This window comes from Petromyzon marinus, chromosome 38 (assembly GCF_048934315.1).
Source record: "Petromyzon marinus isolate PM22_M1 ecotype Great Lakes invasive population chromosome 38, UKy_Petmar_22M1.pri1.0, whole genome shotgun sequence".
NCBI lineage: Eukaryota > Metazoa > Chordata > Hyperoartia > Petromyzontiformes > Petromyzontidae > Petromyzon > Petromyzon marinus.
The window spans coordinates 6,621,691-6,641,120 of record NC_133704.1 but is presented as its reverse complement, the minus strand read 5'-3'; the positions used below and the strand labels follow the sequence as shown (position 1 = coordinate 6,641,120).

The 19,430-nt window shown below is 46.7% G+C and overlaps 1 protein-coding gene across 3 annotated transcripts in view; it reads right to left on the bottom strand.

The window, feature by feature from the left end:
- Nucleotides 1-19,430, bottom strand: part of LOC116950195 (breakpoint cluster region protein) — a 131,625-nt gene that overhangs the window by 78,341 nt on the left and 33,854 nt on the right. For 2 of the 3 annotated variants that reach the window (XM_032967788.2, XM_032967790.2), the window contains exons 2-4: nucleotides 11,334-11,524; nucleotides 5,204-5,308; nucleotides 2,772-2,957 (exon numbers count right to left, since the gene is read on the bottom strand). In XM_032967788.2, the coding sequence (XP_032823679.2) occupies nucleotides 2,772-2,957; nucleotides 5,204-5,308; nucleotides 11,334-11,524 (482 nt within the window). Of the gene's footprint in view, nucleotides 1-2,771; nucleotides 2,958-5,203; nucleotides 5,309-8,886; nucleotides 9,467-11,333; nucleotides 11,525-19,430 lie in introns of those variants that run through there. The other variant, XM_032967791.2, reaches the window with a different exon arrangement.

Sequence of the window (19,430 nt, the reverse complement as noted above, 5' to 3'; positions counted from 1 at the left end):
GGTAAACGAACATTCGGAAGTGACTGCTTTCTGTTAACAATTAATATTAAAATGTTTCGTGGTATTCATAAACAGCTGGATACAGTACATGTTCCATTGGTTTAATTCCGGGTGATGTTAGGGTAAATATTCGATTAAATTAAATCATAAGAAGTGCAGAGCGTATGTACAGTGATACGATGCAGGGATTGACAGAAAACGGATGACAGTGCGATAAAAGGAACTATTCATCGGGTAGGGGAGGCACAGCTATTTCTGGCGATGGGATTTTACCGTTGATTGTGGGAAAATTATTAAGTTTCCAAAGTATGGAAAATTAGGGTTACGGATCGTTCTCGGGAACCTAACCCTTCCGTAACCCGGGGACTGCCTGTAGTCATATAAATTACAATGGATCATGTTAATCTGAGAATATGCAGTACTTATTATTGGTTGGGTTATTCACATGGTTTTTATTTATTTATTATAACAATGCAGAAACAAGGCCCAAATGTTTCCCATTGTGTCACATCCCGATCGCGATACTAAAATGGACTCGGCATCTGTTTTGGGTTTTTTCTTTTTACCCACAGCGACTGCTGCGTCACCATTGCCAAATCTCCGCCGGATCAACCTCGCCACCTGACGCACACAACCAACAACTTTTTCCGTCGGTTAACTCTGCAATATACGTTTCACTTGCACATGCTGTTCTGGTGTAAGTTCATCGAATCGCCGATTGCCAAGTTCTCGACGTCGCAAAAAGTGGTATAAAAACTGAAGGTTTAAGCGAACACCCCAGTCGGCTGTACATCGTTCTGACCTTTAATCACCCAGGAAAGCCACACCGAGTCTCCTGACGATTTTTTTTAGGAAGGTCCTACATGTGCATGTGGGAGGAAACTGTAGCAGCCAGAGAAAACCCAGCAAGCGTACGGAGGGATTACACACCAGCACTTATTATCGGCACACTGCCACCCAATGCATTCGCTCTCAGTCTGATCCAGGTCAAGAGGTCATCGTAGCCAAAGCCGTTGGCGCCATCACACCTCGCCAACGATTCCTACCCTCCGCCAGATGCCGCGGCTGCCGCAGACTGGACGCGCGCCCCCCAAGATCTGCCCTGACGGTATTCTTCTGCTTGGGGAACTGCACCGCAGATGTGGACGCGGTTTTCCAACTCGTGCGGAACTTGCGCTCCGCGGAGCCGTACGCGTAGTTTCAAGTTTCTTTTGCGTAACCAGTGTGAGAAGTGAAGGGAGAAGGATGAGTCTCATTTGCAAGAGTGACCTGGGTCATGAGTCTACCAGTAGGGGGCGACGATCGCTGCTGCCCTGTGTGTGTGTCGAATCCCAATTGAGTCATTTGCGGTGTAATTTTTGAAGTTTAACACGTAGGCTTCCGCGATCAATGTTATTCATATGAAAGGTTTTTGGGGTTAGATCGCGTAAGTATCAGTATTTGTCACGTGACAAATCCCTTACTGATTGGCCGTGTCGGGTGGTGGAGGGTTTCGACATATTTCTACTTGCGTGACCTAACCCAAAAAACTTTATTGTGTAATTTTTGAACTTGGCAAATTTGAACCCTGATGCCAGCACAGATTGAGCTGCTCTTGCGAATTGCGCCAGGGGATCTTCAACATCCACTGTGAAGTACACGGCGCATGATAGTAGTAGTATTATAATGATTACACCCACAGTAATAACCAGGGCAGCCACTAGATTCCAACCGTGAACAAGCGGTGAACGTGCTATCGCTGGGGCGTGTCACCGGCCATACGATCGCTGGACAATACATCAAGCAACTTCTGATGCCATCGAATGCATATATAAAAATGCAGATTTGATGCCTTGCAAATCGGTGTCTATTTGGTGTTTGAGCACCCGAACACCTGCACTCATACCACAAAGGCTAACTTCGTTTAAAATACACGTTTTATTTTATTTTAAGAAATAAAGCCCACTGAGCTATACATCTTTTTCAGAAGCGACCTGGCCACAATGGATAGCTCAGCGAAGTGGCTCATTACGTGGAAATTTAAAGCAGCCAAATACGCTAAACGCATGTTGTTTCTAAATGTGGAGGGAAAAACCGGAGGACTCGGCCAAAAATCCACGCGACCACGGGGAGAACGTGCAAACTCGAAATAAACAACAGCCATCAGGATCGGGACCGAATCCCCGACCTCCTGGATACCAGGTGAGGGGGATAACATCTCGCCACACGCACAGCACCCTGATTGTCCTTCCCCCGCACTTCCGATTAGCACGATTGGCTGCGTACAGCGCGAAAGGAGTTCAACATACATACATACATTACATACACCCCACTCGTGGTCCCCATTTGGTGGGGCGGCGAGCCCACTCTCCCTCCCTTCTTTAAAACCAGCCAGGTTCGTAGTGTTTGGGCCCTGTGGCCCGCAGTGTTTCTCTGTACCCCATCCCTGCGTCGGCGGTTTGTGCTCTGTACCGGGCTCCTATTGAGATATAACATTCAGTTTAGGGCTGCCGTGGTGGCGAGATGTTATCTCCCGCGCCTTTTTTCTTCACCCCACATTTTTCGAATCAACATCGTGTGCTCAGAGCATTTGGCTGCTATAAATGTCCACACGACGATGAGGCAATTTCGTTGCGCTATAATTTGTGGCCAGGTGGCTTCTGAAAAAGAGCTACATAGCTCAGTGGCCCTTACCTGGTACAATAAAAAAAAATAGTTTTAGTTAAAAAACAACAACCGTACACACAGCTCCGATCAGCGCAACCGGGCGGGCAACGTAAGAAGACCCTGACCAGCTTGAGGAAGAGGTCGCCCACGCCCTGCGAGGCGTCGTCCTGCTGCACGCGAGGCCGCAGGCCCTCGTAGAACTCGCGGTGCACCGCGAGGATCTCGGGCAGGCACAAGAAGATGGCGTCGATCTGAACGTTGGTGAGCAGTGGTTGCGACGTCGTGGCGGCCGCCCTCAGCGGTTTCAGCGGCTGGCAGGAGCGGGGGGGGGGGGGGGGGGGGGGGCGAGGGAAAGCCGGGGAGGAGGGGGACACAGGAAAGCGAAACGCCAAAAAAAATTGGGTTCACATCCGAAATTGATTTCGTCGAAGCGGGCGACAGCTCGAGAGACGGGGGAGGGGTGGGGGGGGGACACTCTCGTTTGCGAGAGCGAGCTGGGTTGCCGAAATAATCAATCAATAGGTCTTCATTTTACGTGCCGATGTTGCCCTCGGTAAATAAACAAAAGCAGGCATATCAAATAAGAGCGGAGCAGCGAACGGGACGTAATTTATTTCGGTAAAGTCACGTAGAATGAGAATAAAATAATAAATTAATAAAATAAAATAACGCAATAAAATTCTCACGACGTTTCGGCCACAACACGTCGTGAGAATTTTATTGTGTTATTTTATTGTATTAATTTATTATTTTATTCTCATTCTACGTGACTTTACCGAAAGAACCAAAGAAGGGGACGTAATTTGTTGCGTGACGCTTGCGTTGTCGGAGAAGTTGAAAACGCTGCCACAAACGTACGTCCATGTTTAAAGGACATCTCCTGCAATGGAAGTTCGGCAGTGACAAATTTACCTTTAAACCGCCGCGAGGGTGATTAATGATGCAGAAACGCGAAAACGCTTCGGGGCGATAATCGCACCCACTTGCAGACAGACGTACGTCGAAACCGTTTTGTTCGATGTGAGTTGAGCGATTGATCGCTCGATCATTCTGGGCGGCAACAGTGGCGAAGACACTGAGTGTGCAGACGGTGCAAATGCACCTGGGCCCCGGGGCCAGAGCAGGCCAGGTGCTAGCCAAGCCATGTGACTGGGTGACAATCGCGTTTGACCAGTGAGTGACACTTTGGGTAATGTCAGTGGCATAGCTATTGAGTTGTGCAGGCAGCATAACTGCACCAGGGCCCACGATCCAGAGACAAACACTTTTCTATTTGGTTGATATGTGATAAACAATATACAGGGTCGTCCTCTACTTATGATGGAGATGCGTTACGACGACCCCCCCATCGTAAGTCAAAAATATCGTAAGTCGAAGATGGCCTAGACTACGCAGGAGTCTTAAAGAATGGTGATAATTTAGCAAAACAGAGCAATTTACAGTACCGTACTGTATAAACTATATACTGTGTGTATTTATTAATTACAATACTGTATTTGACAGTAAAATGTAAAGTAAAAAAAAAACAAGGTAAATTCTTAGCCTACCTATATGAACTGCAATTTAATGGCAAGTTTTTTTCAGGAAACAATCCTATCTGCTATAAAAACTTTTAACACGCATTGAACGTATCGTAACGTGGTAACCTTAAAATAAAATCGCTAAAGCTACGTATCATACATGGATTGAACGTATCGTAACGTATCATATTGTACTGTATTCACCAAGATTCGTACGCTGCTGCGTTTGCCTGCCGCGCAAAATGTAAAATATTTTACAATTTTGTCGTATCGCTATCGCCATCGTAAGATCGAAACATCGTAAGTCGGACCATCGTAACTCGGGGACTTGACCGACCGTCTGTGTTGCTTTATATGGTTTCCAAATTTTGCTAAACCCTGTTTGTTTGGTGTGATTCTCTCTCTGTGTCCCCTGTTGTATCTGTGTTAGTTCCCCCTACTTGGGTGTCTGTATATACATCTGGGGTTATGTGTTTCCTCTCTCTCGTAAATTTAGCTCTTCTGTACCTGATGATGGCTGCTTGTGTTGCAACCAAAACGTCGTACGCTATTATGTTATTTTATTATTTCTTATTTATACGTGACTTTACCGAAAAAAACAAAGAGTAACTCGGGGACTTATCTGTGTGCAGGGCATTATAAAACCTATGCTCCTTATGTGGCTAAAGAGGCCTTGCTGACCTTCAGAAGTACTTGTGTGACATCAGCATCCGAGGCCTTTGTCCGACACAGTCATGCACTGCTTGCTAATTTGCGCGGTTGTGGCTACAATCGTCGTCATTTCAATTACCTGATGGCGATTGGAACATGACGTCACGCTTGTGTGTGTGTGTGTGTGCTCTCCTCAAACGAGTATCTGGTGTGACAAAGGCGGCCGGGCGTGGTACTGGCCAACAACCCCCTCATGCACCGTGCAGGCCTTCATAAGCGTGCACTAACAGCACTTGTCCTGACAGTCTCTTCAGGCAACACGGGCGGGGGGATATTCGTCTCCCGTAGGTGCGAGCGTGTGTTGCGCGTTTTCATCCCGATCTCACCAGCATGAGGCCCTCCAGCTGGTTGAGGTAGGTCTCTTCGCTGGCCAGAATACCAGACAGAACGAGCTTCCTCATGGTCAAAACCTTTTCCTCATCGGCCTCCGCCTGCAACACAAAAAGACAAAGGCACACACACACACAGATTTAGCAGCGCACACAGTTTGGGGATAAGTTGCATTAGCACGTGCCTGTGTCAACGGTGCTCTGTTCATAATGTAAAGAGTCAACATGCTGGTGTACTTTTGGTGTCGCTTCAGATTATAGATAGATTCTAGCTGTATTATAGCCGTAGGTTAAAGCTGTATTCCAAGTATTAAAGGTCACTATGGAGGACAAAAGAGTTGTGTGGTCAGCACCATGCCTGAGCGTCTTTGTCTCCACAGTGCTGTTATGTACACACTGGAGCATGTCATTTTTTAAGGCTAAGGTGACCTAGGCGACACCCGGGCCAGGTTCTAAGAACTGAAATGCGACGGGGAAAAAAACACCCCGCCATCAGCCACTGAGCAGCAGTGATGCTATCTGTGCCAGGCTAGGTGCACGCATGATACCATGCCCGCCAAAACGGGCAGGTATTTTCAGGATTCCATCGTCACTTCCTGGACTTCAATGAAGGCGCTTGGCATAATTTCAACAATAGCCAAGCGTCGCATCTAATTGCTATATGTAGATACGGGAACCGTTCTTCAATTTAACGGCGAGCTGAAACAATGACATTTGGCGGGTCGTTCAACGCTTGCGTAGGTGACAATTGAATTTGCTTGGCTGCGTCGGGCGATGGAGGGTTCTTGCGACATGAATGCGGCCAGATCATTGCAGATTCAGAATATTTATTGACACTGGAGGAATCAGATGAGCTATGAAGCTCTTTTTGTTCAGCAGCGGCGGGTCAGAATGTTACATCCAAATACAGATATTTTTATTCCTCCTTGCCGGGCGCGGGTAATCTTAGCAGCACAACACCGTACATACAGAGCCTGGTTTTCATGGCATTAATCATCATCATCGTTAGCCATGATGTCTCCCAGCTTAATTTGACCATGATTAAGGACCATACTGAGAAAAATTGACAACGCACAAAATATCACCTTCCAGAAAGCGGATGTTTGTTGGGAGCAGCTGCATAATTAAGTGGATTAAAAGAGCCAATAAAAAAAATTCGCGGGGAGATAATACAACTGAATCTATTTAAAGTATGGATTGCAGAGTAAGTTGAACTTCTTTCGCACCGTACGTAGCCAACCGCGCTAATCGGAGGTGCGGGGGAAGGACATCAAACTAAACGCAAAAAAAAACTGTTCTGAATAAAAAATAAATATTGTTTCACAGGCCATATATTGCAAGGACACATTTGTGGGTTGAGCAATTTTATCCATTACGCCTCTTAAAATGAGAACTTGGGACCGAAACATCTGCTGGGGAAGAGGATAAAACACGAACAGCTGGGTGTGGTGCCCGAACAACAACAGCAACACACACACACACGAGCAGCAATTCTCCCTTTCGGTCACCATTATTCAATGGATAGCAATGACTCTTAAAAACAAAGCAGACGCTGGTATAAGCACACCTTATAAGCACGGCTGCTTATATCAGAAGCGTGCTAATAAGGTGTGCTTATACATTTGTTGAGGGTGGCGGAGGAGAGGGGGGGGGGAGCCAGAAGCAACTTCTGATACAAGCACACGACTTCGGATATAAGCTCACCTCACCTTGCTCCCAAGGGGTGTGCTTGTATCCAGCCTAAACTGTATTCCAATACAAGAGGCATTGGAAGGAACACTGAGTCCATCTCTGGGTGTTGAGTATTTCGAAAATAATCGTGGGCGCTATTAGCTCCAGGGGTCACGTGAAACAAATTGCGTAAAAGGTATAGCAAAATCAGAAATAATGGATTATCACGTGTGTGTGTGTGCATATTATATCGCGTTTACTTTTGTGTTCACGTTCGACGGTGGCGTTGCAGAAATAGTGAAAGGCAAAGGCGCAACACCTGCCAGTGCTCGCTCACACCAATTCTGGCGGAACGGCTTCCGCTGGAGCAGTGCTCTTCGCAAATTTTCAGAGGGGGGGCCCACTACCGCCGATGAGGCATCGTCAGTGTGAGGGCCGCCACAGCCGCCTGCAAGCGGTGTTTTCACTATTTGTGTAGTCGGGGGGGGGGGACCGCAAGTCAGGCGGCCGCGCTAAAGGGCCACAGGGGAGGAGGCCGCCAGCGGTCCGCGGGCCTTGTAATGAAAAACACTGCGCCAGAGGGAGCTCAAGGAAGCCTCCTCCAGTGGATTTTGCCTACTCTTCCACACCGGCCGAACGTCTTGGAAAGGGAAGGGGAGGGGACCCACACTTTACTCCACCGCACGAGACCGGGCGATCGACTTGACCATGGTGGACCCGTTTATACCGCTGGATGGGACAGGCAAGAGGTGAGGGGGGGGGGGAGTGGAATTTAAGAAACTTGCACTGCTTTTTCACCGTGGGTTTTATTTATTTACGTGGTATAAATGGCCCGTGGCAAATAACCACGTGAAGTGGCAGAAAAACACTGAAAATCACTCTGCTGGATCCAACCAGGATTGATCTGGGTGTTCGGGGGTTGTGAATGCCGCTGTAATAAAAAGAGAAAAAATACGATTCCTCCTTTGGGTAAGACGACGAGCAAAGCCTGCGAACGGCAACAAACCCTTTTTTTGTCGTCGCTGGAATGAAATGTGGCTCGCGTCTGGGTAGCCGGTTTTCTAAAAATGCAACTTACATAAATCTGACGGGCAAAACCACAACATGTTGCCGCTCTGATAAACAGTTTACAAAGAAAAAGTGTCACTCTAATACTTGGAATACAGCTTTAACCTACGGCTATAATACAGCTAGAATCTATCTATAATCTGAAGCGACACCAAAAGTACACCAGCATGTTGACTCTTTACATTATGAACAGAGCACCGTTGACGCATGCAAAACAATAATAAATACTAAAGCAGAATGGTGCAATCAAGCCCTTCATCGATCCGGGGTTGCTAAAATGAGAACTAATTTGCGAAGAAGTCAACAGTTTGATCAGTTGCCCTATCAATATACTCACCCCCCTGCCATAGAAATGTGGATTTTCCACCACTGGTGGTTCAGGGCTGTGAACAGGAGATGAGCGTAGCTCGATGCCCTTAGATGCTGGAAAGCCACTGTGACTTATCTGACTTCCAATAGGGTTGCCAACTTTAAACTCTCATTAATTACGGATTAATATGACGCAACAAAGCATTGTGCAGCAGCTCGGTCACATGTACTGGCGAATGAGTGTTTGGGACAAAGGGCATGCAAATCACGCATGTTTTTTAAAGAGTCGACATAGTCCTGAATAGCGCCATATAAAATATGTACCCGTTTAAAACGTGTGCACTCTTCTTACTAATTATGTACGGGTGGCAACACGAAACACCCACCTGTGAATAATGAATTTCTTTTGCACCGTACGTAGTTAACCGCGCTAATCGGTTGGCTACGTAAGGTGCGATGAGTTTCGGCAGGCTGTCAAAATGTACTTAACACTGTATTTTAGATGTTAGTGACTGGAGCAATACTATACAGAATTCACAATTCAAATGTTCTCCATATATATGTTCAAAATCCAGATTAAATACAAACAATCAGAATGAGAAAAAACCCCGCAATAACAGAGAGCACCGTACCTCAAAACTGTCATATTTGGCAGCACCGAACATGAAGGAGGGCGAGTTGGGTGAGACGGGAGACGTGGGGCTCGGGACCCACATGTAATCACACAAGCAGGACTCATCTTCCTTGATGAGAAAGGCGTCCAGGCTACCGAGCACCGTGGCAACGTCCAGGCTCTGCCGGTTTGCCATGGGCCACACGTGTCGACCGGCCGATCACAAACAAAACCGCCGCCCTTCCTTGAACCAGCGAGGCCTAGGCAACAGGCTGCGCCAGCGGTGCAGGCCCGGTTTTGCTTCCTTCACTGCGCAGGCGACGGGCGTCGGAGCTTTCCGCGGAGACGTCTAAGTCCGGCTCGCTACGCATTGAACGCTTGCGAGTACCCCCCAGTAGTCTAGAACGCAATTAGACCGAACGCAAAAGTCGACATGTTAGAAATGCAGCGCTAACTCGCGCGCTGTAGAATCCAAAAGTGGCGCTGTATGCAGGGCGAGGGCTTATCTTTAGAAATAAAAAAAACATTTGGCAGGGACCGAGAAACAGGAAAACCACATTTGAGCTGTAGGTGATGAGGCAATGCCAGTGGCTGATTTAACAAACTTCCGCCTTTCGTGAAGCTTAACAGCTACACGTGTGCCAACGAAGTGACGTGGAACTTGCGCAAACAAAAAGCAGACATAACTGGCTCATCTGTGATAGCGTGAAAATTTCACGCAAGGTGTTTATTTAAATAAAATGATGATACATTTGTTGGGGCAGGAGTGATGCTAGCCCATGGGAGGTGGGGGGGGGGGGCAAAACAGAGATCCGCTTTTTTGGGGTTCCCACTTTCAATTCACAGAATGCTAGTGATCTGAAAAAAATAGATATAAACAAGAGATATTGATGTAATGAGATAATTGGTCGGAGCCGCTGATGTGGCTAATAAGTTCGATAAGTTCGAAAGGCTGCCGCTCAAGCAGCCTGCAGGGCAGCACAAGGTGGCAGCCTGCAGGGCAGCACAAGGTGGCAGCCTGCAGGGCAGCACAAGGTGGCAGCACAAGGTGGCAGCCTGCAGGGCAGCACAAGGTGGCAGCCTGCAGGGCAGCACAAGGTGGCAGCCTGCAGCATTTTGCAGCAGCCGGATATCCGGTTATCCCGATTTACCGACTTTCCCAAAATTTCAGGGAGGGCTGAGCCCCCCCAAGCCCCCCCTGTGGCTCACCCCTGCCCTTGACCCTCTTTGGGCCCTAAGCTTTTGCCTCTATAGCTTATGTCGAGCGCCACCCACTGGGCTGAGCTTGTAAATGTTTTGCGTGGGTTGCCGTTTCGGACGACGACAAGAACGACTTAAACCGCAGGAGCAGTTTACTTTCCAGATGTGACTGCATGCACTTCCTATACGCCACATGGCCACGTTGACCAGCCCTGTACTGCCCCACATTTGCGAAGGCACATGAAAAAAAACTAAATCGCTGCAGCATTATCGACTCTTCACTTCAGACGCACACGTGATGGAAACAATCCGACGCGTGGATTAATAAATACTCAGAATGTTTGTTTATACTGGAGGAATCTGATGAGCTATAAAGCTCTTTCTCACAGATGCCCAGTAGTGGCGTCAGGACGTTACAACAACAAACGATACTAAAACACGATAGAAGCGCAAAGTATAGGAAAGATGAGCAAATCACGAACAAAATAAAAATACAAATGAACTTAAATTTCGATTTAAAGCTTTCGTGACTGCAAGGATTCATCTTCTTTGGTTCTTTTGGTAAAGTCACGAGAATGAGAATAAAATAATAAATTAATAAAATAAAATAACGCAAAAAAATTCTCACCACGTTTCGGCCACGTTGTCTGTTCCTTTGACCTGAAGAAGGCCGCTTGTGTTGTGGCCGAAACGTCGTGAGAATTTTTTAGTGTTATTTTATTTTATTAATTTATTATTTTATTCTCATTCTACGTGACGTTACCGAAAGAACCAAAGAATACAAATGAACCGTACTATTTTTTATTTTATCCGCTAAAGCCTACGGAGCTATTAGCTTCCTTTTCAGAAGCGACCTGGCCACAAATGAAAGCCCAACGACGCAGCTTCTCGCGTGGAAATTTATAGCAGGCAAACACTCTAAACGCATGCTTCTAAATGTGGAGGGAAAAAGCGGAGGACCTGGAGAAATATCTACGCGACCACAGGGAGAGAGAGAGAGAGACACGCACACTCCAGATAAAAAGGTGTCAGGCTCGGCAATGAACCCACGACCTCCTGCATTATCAGGTGAGGTAGTTAACATCTCGCCACCACTGTCTCTGTGCTCTCTACGCAGACAACAGGCCACTCAGTTTCTATGGCTTCGCGGATGTCAGCACAATTACACCACCGTAGCATCCTAAAGAAATGTCATGAAAGTAATAACCGAGACGAACACAACCAACCCAAAGCGATGTTCCCCCGGGGACTCTGTCGCGCAGTTACCGCGAGGTTTGCGTCGAGCGGGGAATCGGTGGGGCCATCTCCGTCCTCGGGCTGCAGGCCACGATGGCCAATCTTGGGAGACGACGACGGAGGAGAGTCGTCGATGTACGGGAGGTCCTGACCCCGCTCCTCGCCCTCCGTGCCCTCCACTTGGTGACCGCACGCCGAGTGCGTCCGGCCGTATGGGGCATCTGCGGCGATTGGTCGCAAAACGGGGAAAGGGGGCATCGATCAGTCAACGTGAGACACTCGGGGACAGACGTTTACTGCAGCCACTCGTAATGCGAGTGCGGCCCTCCGGGTTGGGCCGTGTGTTCACCAGTTTTTTTCTCTCTCAAGCTTTTACCGCGCACTCCTGTGGAATATCTTCAAATGCTGCAGGCATCTTGGAGTGTTTTCTCGTTGAGATCGCCGCAGTAGGGCGCGTCAAAAGTTTACGAGAATGAATGAATGCTCAACACGGACACTGCATTGCGCGCTTTTGGATTTGCTTCTGCGGCCGTCTGGAACGCTCTTCCTTCCGATATTAAGAAGCCACTGAAGCTATGTACTTTTAAATCTAGGTTAAAATCTAATTTTTATTTAAAGCTTTCGTGACTGCAGTAATTCATATTCTTAGCTGTTTTGGTAAAATCACGTTGAAGAGAAACAATAAAATAATAAAATATATATAACAATTATATATTTTATATATTTTTTATTTATTATATTTTATATATTTTTCATTATTTTATTGTTTCCCTTCAACGTGACTTTACCAAAAGAGCTAAGAATATAAAATCAAATTTATTTGGAACTGCTTAAATTGTTTAGTTTTTTGACCTTCCCCCGCACCTCCAATTTGCAACGTTGGCTACATACGGTGAAAGAAGTTCACCGTAACTACAACCTACGTCCTCACCCAGAAGACCAAGCTTGGGATGCGAGGTGCCTTCATTCATCTGGCGGCGTTTCACTTTCGCGCTGGGAATGTGAAGCGAGATGAGACCACGTGCTATCTGCCGAACAGCTCTAGGATTTCTGCGATATAATTTTTTTCACGAAATTATGTAATATACATTTTTTTGCCGATAACCGTGATACGAGTACTGTAACTGTATTGCACATTTTTATTGCAGAGTTTTTTGTGCTTCCATGTACTTGTATTATGAATAAAGATTACAAAAAAATATACATCATCATTGCAACTTTACAATATATAATGCTTATAATGCCCATGCTGTAAGCTGCATAAGACTAAATAATTAAATTAACTACAAAAAATGAAGCCATATTACAGCAATGCCATCAATTACTCCAACAAACATATTGACAAAGCGTTAGTTTAATGGATAATAGATATTCGCTTGTAACTTTAATGATCATGCTTTTGCTATTTTGTTAGGAAATTGAAGCAAGTGAAAAATCACGTGAGCCACGATAATGAAGATATAACGACATTTTCACAATTTGGGCAAAATTATATAAACGTGAAATACAATTTTTTTTTCAATGAGAAACTAATATCGCGACAATCGCTATATATGGCGAAAGTAAATATCTACAAGATGATCGTTCATCGTGGTCCCGTCGTATCGACGCAAACCCGAAGCAGCACCCACGCAGCATCCAGGCAAGTGGTCACGCGCCGTACGTGCGCCTTTATATCCCATTCGAGCAATTTGATTTTGTGCGAGGAGAGGGGCAAAGCTGAACGGCAGGGAGCACAGCACGAGCTTGCAAACTGCTTTCAAAAAACGGGCATTTTTCAAGTCACCCCCCCCTCCCCCCCGCTTTGCTCTCCCCGACCTTTAAGCTCATCAAATAATAATTCACCAACGTCTCACAGTGGCAAAACAAACAAAAAAAAGCGTAATCATTGCTGGGGTAAATAAACGGGGTTCAATGTGCATTGAGCCGGACCGCCGTTCAGAACCACGGCGAAATATTGCGACTCCCGGAGTACAATTTATGCAATGAAAATCAATTCGTTGCACCCGATTTTGGGTCCAAGTGGTACGGCGGTGCCTTCAACGCGAGGCGGATGGTTCACGGAGGGCCCTGGGTTAAGAGCCTACGATCTCCGCGGACAGCGAGATCAAAATTGATGATCAAGGCGACCGCCATGGTGCTGTATTACGCAGCGCCAAGAGACCACAATTTTGGCGCCGGGCACGTGGCACCTGCAGGCGGGGGGGGGGGTGGGGGGCTTGCGGTCACAAACAAAGTAAGGACCGATAATGCGATTGTTACGGGTGAACGGTTTGAAAAATGTAATAAGATATTTGTTGTTGATGACAAAATATGCACTATGTTGAGCTTCTTTCGCACCGTACGCAGATAACCATACCTAATCGAAGGTGTCTGGAAGGACAACAAAACTAAACACGCACAAAATGTACGAACACATTAATGGTTAAAGAAATTTTTAAAAAATCACGCTGCATTTTGTTACTAACAATACAAACAATGTCTTGGGCCGATAAAATGAGTTGCAAAGTGGGAAAGTCAACAGTGCAGTTGTCCTGTGGAGAGACTCGGCACTGGCATAGGAACGTGGAATATCCACGACTGGCTCTCCACTGTAACCGGGAGCCAGGAGATGAGCACCGCCCCTCAATGCTTATTTGCACTGGAAATCGCTCTGACTATTTTGGCTCGCAACAACATTTTTACGAACACGAATGGCTCATGTTTTGGCGGGCGCCGTGGCACAGGCAGCTGGGCGCCCGTCTCCAACCCTTTGCCGAACGGCCGACACAGCGTGGAGGCGCCTTCATCTAGCAGTGGACGGACAAGGAGGGGCTGTGAATCACCTTGATGAAATGTTGAGCAATGAGCGAACGAGGAAACGTGACCGAATACCTCGTCTGAACGATGCACTTTGTTGGTTTTAACAATTTCCGTCGCGTGCCTTCACCGCAGGGTTCCATCGCCGAGCGTCGGTGCAACTGTCTTAGCGCAGACTGACTAAGGCAGACCGACCGACCAATTGCCTGACACACAGACTGACTAACGCACAGGCCGACTGACAGACAAGCCGGCCGGCAGCGAGTCAAATGCCATGCAGGCTGCAGAAGCAGTGGCGGCGAGCAAGCAGCACAGGTGCGACCGGCCGCCTTGAGGCCAGAAATAAAGAACAGTGGGCCTCAATCTTGGCGGTCACGCACCACGCCAGTCAATATACAATGACACCGAGGTCCCCAAAGACACCAAGGCGGCTACCCCCAAATTGCACCTGTCTCTCAGCTGACACAAGGCTTTGGGCACAGCGTGGGAGGGAGGGGAGGGTGGCGGTCGCGATGGTAGGGGAGCTGGGCACACGGGTGGACGGGTTATTCCTTTTTTTTGCGCCTGCGGAATTCATTATGCGTCTGCCACCCAGGAGACGATCGAGAGACGCGGCGGCGATATGGGAGGGGGGGTAGACTCGGTGGTGTGTGTGGCTTGCCTGATCGGGCAGCGATAATTAAAGGGAGCAAAAAAAAACAGCTGAGCATGGGAAGGTGGGTGAAAACCACGAAAATAATGGAAAAGGACAAACGCGCGCACGCACAGACACGCGTACGCACGCACAAACAGGCGCTGACTGACTGGAAGACGATGGCAGAAGGCCCTGGGACCCTAGGGAACTTACTGCACACATAGTCTACACAACGCCCAATGTTAATAGACCTACATTTCTCTGAAATTGCAACCAAGTAATGTAAAAATAAATGAATTTGTAAAAAAACATATCAATTTTATGGAGCGGAGGCACGGTGGTTTACGCTATGAACCCGGTGACCCGAGTTCGATTTCTGTCCATGCCTAACATCAGTGGCGAGTGACTGAACTGGTCCTGGGCCACACTCGACCAACAAAGACAAAGATCACCCTTACAGCCTGAACAGACTTTTGGGGAAGGTCAGCACCACGCCTGACCGCCTTTGTCTCCCCTAGTTGTTTACACACCGTACTAGGTACTGTGCTCATTTGAGTCTGAGTCGACCAAGGGATGGCCCATGACCGGTTGAGATTATTGTCACTGGTGTTTGCGTGCGCGGGAATTGAACTCGGGCGAGCCGAGTTCGCAGTGCAGCGCACTAACCACGACACTACCGCTCACCAGCATGGTCGGGTCAAACAACCACCGTGATCCACATGGCATGTGGAGGTCTCCATCCAGCAGTGGATTGACAAAATCACTATATAGTACTGTACAATGTTTTTGTAGTTTTACATATTAAAATAATTATTAAGTGGATAAAGTTAAACAAAAAAACTGACAAAAATGTTTTACTTGCGTTGGTGAACGTTGTGATATCCCACCGTGCACTAAACCCCCCCTCTAGGTAAGGCTTACATTATTTTTCTTTTGAAAGTCGAACCCAACGCGGTCCAACGCGTTGATGAATGACCCAGCTGAGCTCATCCATCACTGATTGTGACGCTGCGAAAAACCCGTCACAGTTCTCATTTAAAAAAAAAAATGTTTACGCTTTGTTAAAAATGGGCAAACATCTGCTCCTCTCTACCTGTGCCAGGGCGAGCGCTCAGAAAACGATCCGACACGCTCCCCGTCGTTCCCCTCCATCACCCCCCCCCCCCCCCTACAAAGCGCCGGCTCCATCGGGCTGATTCCACGCCAGGAAGGGCAGCGCCAAACATTCATCGGATCTAGACACTTCGCTCTCTTTAAGGGATGCGGGAGATCGGTCGTTGCACTCACAAGTGCGGATTTTTCAGAAATCAGACTAGTGGTACCTCGGTATACGTCGTTAATTCGTTCCAGAAGGTAGGAGGACTTAAACCGAAAATGGCAAATACACCAAACGAATTTTTCCCATAAGCAATAAAGGGGAAATGAAATAATCCGTTCCAGAGTATAAGAAATTATATTTTATATGTCATATTACACATTAATGGGGTTGTATAAACTAATGTAGACACTACTTATTACTAAAATGCATACATACACTAAGATAAATGCATAAATAAATTAAAATAAATTGAAATAAAAATAAAATTTAACTTCACTTTACCTTGCTGAGAGGAGTTGAAACACGTGAAAATTCGCAGAGAGTTACAGCAAGGGATGTGCACTGAGCGAGATCTACAGGCAGACTGAGGAGTGGCGCTTTGTTTCAGTCGTGAACGGGGTCTACGTGGGGAAGCAGTGACTCATCCCGACCCAGACAAGTTCTAGCAAGCAAGACGCCGTATCCCAAGCAAGACGTCGTATCCCAAGACATTTTTTTCTCGTCAAAACACGACGTGTACCAAATTCGACGTATTCCAAAAGCGGTCGTATACCGAGGTATGACTGTACTTACAACTGGAGGAGGAATCCGATGAGCTGTGAAGGGTCAACGGGGTCACAGAACGTTACGACAACAAATAATACAAATACACGATAGGAGTTGCAGAGTATAGGAAAGGTGAAGACATCACCCAAAAACATACTAGTGAAACTAAAACATCCCCATAACCAGGTAAAGCTGTTAAATTATTTTTCAGAAGCAACCTCGCCACAAATGACAGATCAACAAAAGTGGCTTTTCATGTGGAAATGTACGGCAGCAAAATAATCAAACTAACTTTAATGCATGTTTCTAAATGCATGTTAACCGATTAGGACTCCGATTCAAGTAGAAATGATTTGTCCCCGATTCTTGATAACGGGGAAGAAAAATGCCACTGAACACCACCGCGTCGGATGTACTTGGGTGGACAATGGCGCGTTCAGTTTTGTGTCTACGTGTAGTGCCAGGGTGTTGTAGGCCTGGGCTGTGAGGCTGCCAGGAGACGGCGCTACAGCAGTGGATTCTTGAATCATTCTGTGCAGAACTCTGAGTGTTAAACCCCGCCCCCCCCCCCTACTCACGAGTGTGGGTTTTCTCCAGGCATTCTGGTTTCCTATTGATCGCAAATCAAGCGCTCGGTAATGGAACAGCCCAAACATGCTCATGGAGGGCACTCCCAAAAAAACAGCCCTGAGACTCATTGGCTATTTTCCTGGCTAAATAAAGTGCCATTAATCTTTGGCAATGGAAAAGCAAATTTTTGTTTAACCCGGCGAGAACTAAGGAGACCAGGATAGCAGCTCCATTTACAAGAGAGTGACCTGGATCACCAAAATGACGAAAAGGAAAGCAAACAATATACTGTACGTCATGGTAAATAAAACAGAATAAAAAAACGACCAAATCATGGTTACAGGGGAAACCAAAGGCCCCTATAGGTCAATGACTCTCCTAACCAACGGATTCTGATATGATCGGGATAAGTACTATGAAAGCACAACAGCAGATGAAGAGCCACTGCATCGTATTGTAACCCCCGATTGATTCACAATAGTCATAATACAGCTCACTTGATAAGGCGTACAAAACAGACGGCTAAATTGGATCTGGATTTACGATGCATATTATGAAGGCGCGTCGGACATACATCAAGCACGAGAGACGGACATCGGACATGTGTCGTATTTCGCGGCGGTAAAAAAGGTGGGGGGGGGGGGTGCTAAAATTTTACACGTTGATTTTCTCTCGCAAGATTGAAATCTGATTGATGAAAACGATGAGCCAGACGTCCGTGGCTCCTAGCATGCGGCTCCTAACGCGCATAAATTAATTAAAATCTGCGCCAAACTGTCAATCACCTGAATCCACATTTTCCTCTACGGACGGGTGACTCGAAACCAAAGAAAGAGAACACGCATCGATGTTTGTTTACAACCGACCGATTTGTGGGAAATGCGAATGCTGAACAGAAGCCGTGCGGTTTCTGCACCACCCCCCCCCCCCACTGACTGACTAATGTGCAAGCCATTAGATGAAATGCAACACTCGCCGTGGCCAGAAAACCGCAAACACAAGCATGCATGCAGGGGGCAGCGGAGTTTCTGCAGAGCGCACCACCGTGAGAGGTTGACGAAATTAATTTGACGAATGGATCGGGTTGTTGGGGGGGGGCGGCGGAGGTGGGGGGGGGGGGAAAGAAGACAGACCTTGCGTTTTGTTTTCGAGGAGATTCGAGAGTCCAGGTTACACAGAGCCCCGCTCTGGAGACGGTGGCGGTGCTATAGCCATCAGCAAACTTAAGAAAAAAAGCTTCAGGGGCCCCAAGAAGCTCAAGGGAACCGTGATAAATAATTTTCGTCCACCGAATCAAATCGACAGCCAATCAATCGGCAAGGTCGCGGATAGTGGGCTAAAGAGCGAGTGCTCTTCGAAGACATCGGGTCAGCATGGAAGAGTAGGCCAAAAATATTCGCTAGATTGGGGGCTTCTCTGTCAGCAGTAGCGTGAGCAATTAATTGCAAGACTGCACCTTCACCTTTCACTCATTCAAACTCAGATTGTTGTGAAAAAAACGCTCATTAAAGTATTACAATAATTGTAATTGTTGGTTGGTATATTAATATAACACTTTGATGCAACTGTGTTATACTTAAACTGTCACCTCTGTGTTACATCTCACGACTATTTATGTGGAACTTTCCTAAATAACGAACATGTTGTCGTTAAACTTAAAATAGTTAATATTTTTATTTTATTTTAAATATGTTACCGTACATTTTCACAAACAAATTTAGCAATTACGTTGTGAGAATTGTTCTTCAACCCAGGGTGAGCGAGCTGCAAAACAATAACGTTTGGCGGGTTGTTGAACGCTTGTACAAGTCGCAATTAATTTCACTATGTAGGGTGGTGGAGGGTCTTACGACACACATTTTGCCAGGTCATTACGACGCCTCACCCAAGAAACAACCCGACGAATAACTTTCAATCCTTTATTTATTTTTTGTCCGAGTTAATCCCAGCCATTTGAACGTCTGCATCCCTCCGGGAGCTTTGCCTCGTGACATCTTGCTTAAACGGCTTTGAGCACCTCCTCTTGGGATCGGTGCAACAACAACAACAAGAAGCCCAATATAATACGCCCTTTGGCGTCATCTGGTCGAGCACCAATTGGGTCGAGGCTCAAAAGAAAGCCGTCCCTTGGTGTGGACCAATCAGTTTCAAGGACAATGCATACATTATCATAATATGCTTTTTGTTTGCATTTTGACGGCAGGTATTGTGGTTAATGCAGACATGAAAACCTTGTAAAAATGGTTTCAGTTTTGTTGCC